The 10,355-nt window shown below is 40.8% G+C and overlaps 1 protein-coding gene across 1 annotated transcript; it reads left to right on the forward strand.

The window, feature by feature from the left end:
• Window positions 1-584: 584 nt before the first annotated feature.
• LOC125481213 (probable G-protein coupled receptor 139) lies at window positions 585-7,366 on the forward strand. Its single transcript, XM_048592474.1, has 2 exons — window positions 585-828; window positions 6,305-7,366. Exons 1-2 carry the CDS (start codon window positions 759-761, stop codon window positions 6,916-6,918), a joined length of 684 nt encoding a protein of 227 aa, XP_048448431.1. The 5' UTR covers window positions 585-758; the 3' UTR covers window positions 6,919-7,366.
• The last annotated feature ends 2,989 nt before the right edge of the window (window positions 7,367-10,355 follow it).

Below are 10,355 nucleotides of genomic sequence, written 5' to 3' on the forward strand. Positions count from 1 at the left end.
AATCATTTCTGAAGAAGGGTCCCGACCCGAAACATCAGCTTTCCTGCTCCTCTGATGCTACCTGGCCTGCTGTATTCCTCCAGCTCCACACTGTGTTATCTCAGACTCCAGCATCAGCAGTTCTTACTATCTCTGAGTTCAGACATTTTTGTGTTGGAATAGCAGTAGACAATCAAGGAACTGGTGAATTTGTCCTCCTTCTTATGAATTTCTGAATTAGATGCAGCAAACTCTCTTTGTTTAGCTTTGAAGGTGAAGAGTGGGATGGAGTGAAAAGGAAGAGAGAAAAGGAGGCCAGGAAACAAGTGAGACAATGATGGACAGCCACTGAGTAAGTGGACTTGTGACAGAGAAAGAAACACGGACTGAGAAAATGTGCGAACGAAAAAATAGATATGAGACAGAAAGAGGGAGAGAATATGGCAGACCATGTTTTGGATTATAATAGAAACAAATAGAAATTGAAAATAAACGGCATTGTTTATTTGGTTTATGATCATAATATATCATGTTATTTGGGCAAATTGTGGCACCTGGTCCATAGGTGCATATCAAATTATCACTTTGTCTAATAACTTTCACAGTATCAATCTTAATGGAGTGACCGCCTTGTTTGTTCAGTGCTCTGAAATCAATTGCCTTAGGGATGCATTCTAAGAATACCACCAGGGATTCGCCTCACTATAAATCATCCACTGATTTCTCTTTATGGTCTCATTCACCTCCAATATCAACAGGATTCCATACCTAAAAAGGAAATGCGTCGGACAATAATGTCCCAGATTGAGTCCGTATACTATCCTGCGCTGGCAGTTGTTGGTGTACCTGGTAAGCTATATTCTTGTGTACGTTAGACGATGATGATCTGGATTACTGGACTGCTACATAGGCTCCATGCCAGCTAGAGATATCGCATTGCCTCATGCACTGACATAGCAAAGGTCACCGCAGCAGAAGCTGTGGAGAGGAACAGCATTTATCTTTCAGGCTGATGACTCTTCATTAACACTAAATGGAGACCTTCCCTTCTCAAACCCATGATTCCAATGCGCAGAGCTATGGCAGCAGTTTCCAGGTTCCTGGCCCTGACCGTCTCAGCCAACCTTTTTACAGCCCCAGCCTGCACCAGCAAGGTCTGAGGACCTTCCACTTCTTCCTTAAATGGATCATTTCTCATCCATTGCTAAATCTCCTCCACATGACTGAAACTATTCCCAGTTTGACAACTTCTCCTTCACCTCCATTCACTTCCTCCAAATAAAAATTGTTGCTCCGATTGCCCGCACATAGGTCCAGACTAATCCTGCCATGTTGTGGGATATGTGGAGCAGTGCATGTACCTGTCCATCTCAGGCCACCTCCTTCAGCTCTTTTTCCATTAAATAGATCCATAGATCACCATTTTGTTGCTACCCCTTGCTCTTGCCCTGAACTGAAAACTTCCATTGACTTTGTTTCCAGTTCTTTCCCTTTTCTAAGCCTCGTCTCGTCCATCATTGATTCTTCCCTTCCTTTCTTTGACTCCTCAATCCTCAATTCTGCAAACAAGTTATGAACGGAAATCAAGAGTAAACCCATTAGTCTCACAGCTACCTTAACGATACTTCTCACACCTTGCTTCCTGTAAGGACTCTATTTCACTCTCCCACTCTTTAGAGGAAGCAATTTATCATGGTACTGGTTTTGAAGTATGTTTTTTTTTCTTCAACCCCACCTTAGTCTAGATTGATAGGGACCAGATCAAAGTCAAATCCTTTTCAAGCACTCTTGCAATCAGCTTCTACACTCCCTCCCAGAAGCATGAATGTCCTCACCTTCCAACACAACAGCCTTCGTATTCAACTGATTTTTAAAATACATTCATTCATGGGATGTGGATATTGTTGGCTCCATCAATATTTTCCCATTCCTAATTGTTTTTTTTTCAAAAATATACCTTATTCATAAAAAAGTCTTTGTATATATAGATAGTCACAAATGCAGTTCGGTTCTGCACAGTTGCATAACAAGTAAACAAACAAAACTTTTGGACTTCGACTCTATCCACAAAAGCACAGACCTCGCATACCTACAATACCAATATTTACAAATATTTGACACACTAGCAAGGTCCGATAACTGAACGGACCCAATTTACCTTCAGCAGGAAGACCTCAGACGGTGGGTCTTTCCCCTCTGCCCCTTGGCAGCAGCTGCCCCAAGCTTTAGTGCGTCACTCAGCAAGTAGTCCTGGACCTTGGAATGTGCCAGTCTGCAACACACGGTTGGGGTCAACTCCTTGTTCTGGAATAAGTGGTGGTGTGATGCCTTTTTGAACTACTGCAGTGAGCGGAGTTTAAGGACACCCATATTCAATCATTCTTTTTTTTATTGACTGTGTGCGGACATCTGACTAGATTTCACGCTATACTTAAGAGTGTAATTCATATGGTGTGTAAGGACTGTGTCTTTTGCTTTTTGTGTTTTATTTTTAATGAGAAAGAGACATATTAAAGCCAATGTTTGAAGGGATAGCTACATGTTTGTTAGGTAAGTAACCTGGGATCAATTGCAGACATCATGTAAACACTGTTTCTATGAGCAGTAATTAAAGAGATTGCAGACAAATTGGAGCCGAGGAGTTTCTATATACAGATGCCAGTGTTGGCAATAAGAAACAGATTGGTCTATAATCTAGTGACCAGCTACAAATGTGTGCATAGACAAGAGGGCATTTATAAGGGAATTAACACTCTAATTAATAGCGCCATTCATAACTTCTCAAGTTCAAATGCAACAAGATCTGGACAATATCCACATTTTGGGCTGACAAGTGGCAAGTAACATTCATGCCACACAAACGCCAGGCTATGATCTTCAACAATAAGAGACAATCTAACCACCACCCCTTGACATTGAATGGTGTTCCTATCACTGAATCCCCCACTATCAACATCCTGGGGGTTATCATTGACCAGAAACTCAACTGGACTCACCACATAAACACAGTGGCTACAAGAGCAGATCAGAGATTAGAAATACTGTGGTGAGTAATTCACCTCCTGGCTCCCCAGAGTCTGTCCACCATCTACAAGGCAAAAGGAAGGAGTGCGATGGAATACTCCCCACTTGCTTGAATGAATTATGACAGGTGGAAAATTATGGAATGTGCACAGCCATGGAACTCACAGGGATCATTGTCTACAGTGCCATAAGGGATGGAATTCCAAGATTTTGACCCAGTGATATGAAGGAATGGTGATATAGTTCCAAGTTAAGATGATATGAGGCTTGAAGGGGAACTTGCAGGTTGTTATGTTCCCATGTATCTGTTGCCCCTGTGCTGCTGGATGGTAGTGATCATGGATTGGAAGGTACTATTGGAGAATTCTTGATGAATTTCTACAGTGCACTTTGTGGATGGTATACATTGTGAACAATGAGGCATCAGTGGGGAAGTGAGTGAATGTTAAAAGTCATGAACAGTGTGCCAATCAGGGTGCTTTATTCTGGATGAAGTTGAGCTTCTTGCATCATCCAAGCAAATAGAAAATATTCCATCAGAAGTCTTTGCCTTGTCAATGGTGGACAGAATTTGGGGAGTCAGGAGATGAGGTGCTTTTCACAGAATTCCGAGCTTCTGGTAAACACAGTAGTTATACGTCTAGTCCAGCTCAGATTTTGGTCAATGGTACTCCCAAGATGTTGATAGCTGATACAGTAATACAGAAAGTTAGAAATATAAGAAGTAGGAACAAGATCAGGTGATTCGAGTTTTCAAGCCTGCTCCATCATTCTGTATGATCATGGCTGATCATCCAACTCAGTCCCCTGATTCCATTTCTCCCCAAACCCTTTGGTCCCTTTAGCCCTAAGAACTATATCTAACTTCTTCTTGAAATCATTCAATGTTTTGATCTCAACTACTTTCTATGGCAGAGAATTCCACAGGCTCCACACTCCATGGGTGAAGAAATTTCTCCTTATCTCTGTCCTCAATGACTTACACAGTAGCCTTAAACTGTGACCCCTCATTCTGGACTCCTTGGCCATTGAGAACATCCTTCTTGCATTTAATCTGTTCGAATTTTATAAGTTTCTGTGAGATCCCCCCATCATTCTTCTAAACTGCGGAGAATATTGTCCTAACCAATCCAGCCTTTCTTCATTGTCAGTCCTGCCATCCAAGGAATCAGGCTGGTAATCCTTCATTACACTCCCTCTATTGTTGGAACATCTGTCTTCAGATAGGGAGACCAGAACTGCACACAATACACCAGATGTGGTTTCACTAAAGTCCTGTACAATTGCAACAAGACATCGCCACTCCTGTACTCGAATCCTCTCACTATAAAGGCCCACATGCCATTTGTCTTCTTCACTGTCTGCTGCATCTGGATGCTCACTTTCTGACAACTACAAGGACACTCAGTTCTCATGGTATCTCTCCCTTTTTTACTCTATTGCCATTCAGATAATAACCCTGTTTCTTGCTACCTCACATGTTATACTTCATCTGTCATGCATTTAACCTCTCAAACAATTTGTCAAAATCACACTGAAGCATTTTTTTCAGCCTCCTCACAGCTCATCCTCCCACCCAGCTTTGGTGTCATCTGCAAACTTGGAGAAAACTTCAGTTTCATTTAATTTCTTTTTTCTTCCTTTACTTTATGTTTGTATGATTGAAATCAAGCCATTCATATGATATCCAATAGCTGTTTCTTTTCTTTACTTAGACCATAAGACATAGGAGCAGAAATTTGGCTGTTTGGCCCATCGAGTCTACTCCACTATTCAATCATGGCTGATATGATTCTCAACCCCATTTTCCCGCTTTCTCCCTGTAACCTTTGATCCCCTTACTAATCAAGAACCTATCTATCTCTGTCTTAAATATACTCAATGACCTGGCCTCCACAGCCTTTTGTGGCAATTAATTCCAAAGATTCATCACTCTCTGGCTGAAGAAGTTTTTCCTCATCTCCGTTCTAAAGGATCTTCCCTTTATTCTAAAGCTGTGCCCTTGGGTCCTATTCTCTCCTGCTAATGGAAACTTCTTCCCAACGTCCACTCTATCCAGGCCTGTCAGCATTCTGTAAGTTTCAATTAGATTCCCCCTCATCCTTCTAAACTCCATTGAGCATAGACCCAGAGTCCTCAAACATTCCTCACATGTTAAGCCTTTCATTCCTGGGATCATTCTCATGAACCTCCTCTGGACCTGCTCCCAGGCCAGTACGTCCTTCCTGAGGTATGGGGCCCAAAATTGCTCACAATATTCTGAATGTCGTCTGACCAGAACCTTACAAGTCCTCAGAAGTACATCTGCTTTTATATTCTAGTCCTCTCGAAATAAATACCAATATTGCATTTGCCTTCTTAACTACTGACTCAATCTGTAAGTTAACCTTAAGAGAATCCTGGACTAGGACTCCCCTTTGCACTTCAGATTTCTAAATTTTCTTCTCTTTTAAATAATTGTCTATGCCTCTAATCTTCCTACCAAAGTGCATGACCTCACACTTTCCCACATTGTCTTCCATCCATCACTTCCTTGTCCACTCCCCTAACCTGTCTGAATCCTTCTGCAGCTTTCCCACCTCCTCAATTCTACGTGTGCCTCCACCTATCTTTGTATCATCTGCAAACTCAGCCAGAATGCCCTTAGTTCCTGCATCAAATCATTAATGTATAAAATGAAAAGTTATGGTCCCAACACTGATCCTCGCGGAACTCCACTAGTCATCGGCTGCCATCCTGAGAAGGATCCTTTTGGCCCTACCCTCTGCTTTCTACCAGACAGCCAATCTTCTATCCATGCTAATACCTTGCCTCTAACACCATGGGCCCTTATCTTACACAGCTTCCTGTGCAACACCTTGTCAAAGGCCTTCTGGATACTTACCTACTTTACTTACTACTGCTCCCTTTGACTTTTATACCATGAAACTGTTTGGCATCTAACCTTTCCAGTCACAAAGTTTCTCTTTTGTTCTTCATCCACTCCTCTTTTACTTGCTACTATGTTTCTATTTTTTATCAGTTCTGATGATAGATCAGTGTGCTGGAAAGTCAGATGTGTTCCTCTCCACAGATTCCAGCATATTTTGTTTTTATTTCAGATTTCCATTGTCTCAATATTTTGCCTGTGATAAATAGTTAGCTATTTGATGATAAATCTATAAGCCCTCCATCAGTGTGATCAGCACCTTCAGAAGAGTGAGGCGATGGAAATAATTAATTTGACATGTCCCATTCCAGATGACACCTCAGCATTGTTGCTGGCTAGTTATTTCACTGTCTCCTTTTCTATTTTATGCAGGTAATGGTGTGGAAATTGTGATCCTGTCTCGGGGAAAGTGTGGTCTCTCCAGATGCATCACCCACTACCTGGTACCCATGGCAATGGCGGATCTCATGGTGATTACCTGTAATTTGGTATTACGTTGGATTGTAGTACTCCATTGGCGGAACTCTTTCCTGCACTACACCTCTGTGTGCAAGCTTATTCTATTTGGCTCTTCGACTGCCATAGACATTTCTGTCTGGACAACAGTTGCTTTTACTTCTGATCATTTTGTGGCCATTTGCTGTCTAAGGCTGAAACCAAAATATTGCACCAGGAGAACTGCTGCTGTGGTTATCATTGCTTTAAGCTTGCTGTTCTGTTTAAAGAACATCCCATGGTTTTTCTTGTATATTTCTTGTTATACAATTAACAATATTCCACGGGGTTGCCTTGTGTCACCAAAGATTTATACTCAAACTGTATGGATAGCATTTTCCTGGATTGAACAGTTGTTAACCCTGTTGCTTCCATTCCTTTTGATTTTATTCTTTAACATCCTCACCATCAGATGTATCTTAGTAGCCAGTAAGGCCCAAAGGAACTTCTGGGAGCACAACAAAGGAGAGAGTGAGAGACAAGGACCCTGACATGAAGAGTCACAGAGAGTCCATAATTTTGCTTTTTGCAATATCCAGCTGTTTTATCTTGCTCTGGATGACAACAGTCATTTATTTCTTGTATTATTGAATTAAAAGCACTTTCAGTAAAAGATCTATAATGAACATTTTTGCAACCTTTGAAGAGGTGGATATTATGCTTCAGCTTCTGAGCTGCTGCATGAACACAGCCATCTACACAGTCAGCCAGAGAAAGTTAAGAAAGGAGTTGCTTAATGCCCTCAAATATCCCTTTATACGGATTGGCAAATGCATTAAATAAGGACAATGGCTGCACAAAAAGAGCTGTCTCCCCCAATATGACAACCAACTCCTCATCACAATTATCACTTCAATTTACTACAGGTATTCACCTACTGGGCTAAATGTTTCCTGTAAATTAATTTGTTGTCAAGAGAAATGAGAATCAAAACCATCAATCCCCATCAAAAATAAATAAAGGAAGTACTATAAAGTTATCAAATATGTTCCTTAGTTGTTATATAGGACTTGTCTTTTGTGAAATGACCTGAACTAAGCATATCCAACAGTGGTATTTTTTAGGAATGGATTAATTCATATGCTCTGGTACGTGTTTTGCTAAGTGAATAAGGACTGTGTTGTAACCTTCCCATAATTCATTCAGCAATCTTTTCCCATGCAGTATGATACCTTGTTCCATATGAAATTTGACATTCTTGCACCTATCCAAATGAAGCAAGAAGAAAGGTTCCAACTACATGTCCCTTTATTCAGCAATACTCAAGCTCTTTCACATCAAGAGATGTTGTAAATGCATTTTCTTATCATTTGTCTCATTATATAATGTCATGTATGTACATTCTTTCACCCCGGTACATACCAAAGTAAAACAACTATTTAGTACTTCTGCCATGTCCCTTTCTTACCATGCTGTATTATCCTGTCTCCTCTTTAATAGTCTGATTCCTATCAATGTTTTCCATCTATAAAGTAAAAGAACAAAAAGTGCTGGAGAAACCTAGCAGGTCTGGCAACATCTATAGAGAGAGAAAAACAGAGTTAATGCTTTCAATCCAATATGACTTTTCTTCAGAACGCAAGAGTCGTCCATTTATTTTGATTTGCCTGTAAGAGAAAGATCTGTTTGTTTTGTGTTCTTTAATGATTTTATAGCCCTTCTTTCCTTCCTATTTGTCTTTCTTGCAACTTCTGTCCTCATCTCCCCATTCTGTTTCATCATGTACTCCTGTGCGAATATAAAAATTTGAAGCAGAAGTAGGCCACCTGATCCTTCAAATCTGCTCCAGCATTCAATAAGTTCATAGCTGATCAGATTGTGTCCCAAATTCTTCTATGTCAACATAAATATTTCTTCAACCTATTAACCCGATTTTCAGTGTGCTTCTTTATTGACATCTTGGGTGCATTATTTTGTGGTCACTATTGCCTAGCTGTTCCGACTTTTACTTCTCTTCTCCGTTCCAGTTCATTCCCATTAATAGATCCAGTCGCGTTTATTCCCCTTCTTTGGTTTTTGCATATTGGGTTAGAGTGGTGTCCTGTATGCAATTTAGAAGATCACAGAATTCCTACAGCGTGGAAACAAGCCATTCAGTCCATTGAGTCCACATCGACCCTCCAGACAGCATCCCATCCAGACTCATTCCCCCTCTCCATCCAATCCCTTTAACCCTGTATTTCCCATGGCTAATCCACTTAGCCTGCACATCCCTGGAAACTATGGGACAATTTATCATGACCAATCCACCAAACCTGCACATTATTGGATTGTGTATCGTCTGCAAACTTACTAACCCAACCATCTACATTTTCATCTAAGTCATTTACATATATCACAAACAGCAGAGGTCTCAGTAGGGATCTCCTTGGAACACACTAGTCAAGGACCTCCAGCCTGAAAAACACCCTTGTAACAATACGCTCTGTCTTCTACGGGTAAGCCAATTCAGAATCCACGTGACCAAGTCACCATAGATCCCATATATCTTAATCTTCTGGATGAGTGTACTGTGAGGGACCTTGTCAAAAGCCTTACTAAAATCCATGTAGACAACATCCATTGTTCTATCCTCGTTACCTCCTCGAAAAATTCCAACAAGTTAGCAAGACATGACTCAAACCTGGTTCCCTGGTTCTGTGAGGCAGCAGTGCTAACCACTAAGCCACAGTGCCACCAAATCCATTCCTGTTACAATCTCCAAGAGAACCCATAAATCTAAAGAATCAAATTTACTAAACGATTCACAAAGGAAAACAAGTACGCTGCTAGATGTGAATTTTATAACTTTTTTCCCACACAAGTCTTAACAAACAAGAGTTAAACATAAATTAACACTCAAACCGTGACTGTTATATAGCATATGGAACACCACATACAACAAAGATTGAGCCCATGGATTTTCTTTGAGCTAAATTCCAGCTTCTTTCCTTTGAGAACTTAGGTGATTCTTCCCAGCAGACCCTATGGAAACAGGACGTGCCTCATCTCTGGTTTTACATCTCTCTTGCTGTCCATTCTGCTACTTGTCCCTTAATTCCAACTTTATTTATTCATTCATGGGTTGTTCCATTGCTGACAAGACCACCATTTCTTGCCCGTCCCTAATTGCACTGAAGAAGGTGGTCACACTTGTTCTGAAATTTGTCTTGAGTTTGCTCAATGGCACTTTAACCTTGTGAAAGTCCCTTAGAAATTCTTAGCATTCTTCTCATACTTATTGAAAGAATTCAATAAAATTGGTGAATCATGAAGCTTCTTTAGTAGTATGCCCTGACTACTCACTATATTTCAAAATGTTTCTCTATTGCATCTACAAGTAGGCTATTTTATTTTAATTCATGGATGGCGTGTGGGCATCATTAGCTGGACCTATTAGAAGGTGGTCGTGAACTGCCTTCTTGAACCACCACAAGCAAGTTGGTAACAACAACAGAAGTTGCTATTAAAGCTCAGCAGGTCTGGCCGCATCTGTGAAGAGAAATCATAGTGGACATTTTGGGGCCAGTGACTCTTCTTCAGAACTGTTGGTGTTTGGGAGGGAGTCCCAAGATTTTAACCCAGCAACACTGAAGGAACAACGATATGCTATCAAGTCAGAATGGTGAGTGGCTTGGAGGACAACTTCCAGGCAGTGGTATTCCCATATTTCTGCTACCCTTGTCCTTCTGGAAGTGCTTGTGGCTTTGGAAGGTGCTGTCTAAGGATCTTTGGTGAATTTCTGTAGTACATCTTGTAGATAGTACACACTGTTGCTACTGAGGGTTGGTAATGGAGAGAGTAAATGTTTGCAGATGTGGTGACAATCAAGTGGGTTGCTTTACCCTGGATAGTGTCAAGCTTCTTGAGTGTTGTTGGAGCACTTCAAGAATGAATTACAGACACAGTGCAATCTATTTTTTTATGATGCGTGGATACAATCAATCTG

This window comes from Rhincodon typus, unplaced genomic scaffold, assembly GCF_021869965.1.
Source record: "Rhincodon typus isolate 14 unplaced genomic scaffold, sRhiTyp1.1 hic_rhity00001292, whole genome shotgun sequence".
Taxonomy (NCBI): Eukaryota; Metazoa; Chordata; class Chondrichthyes; order Orectolobiformes; family Rhincodontidae; genus Rhincodon; species Rhincodon typus.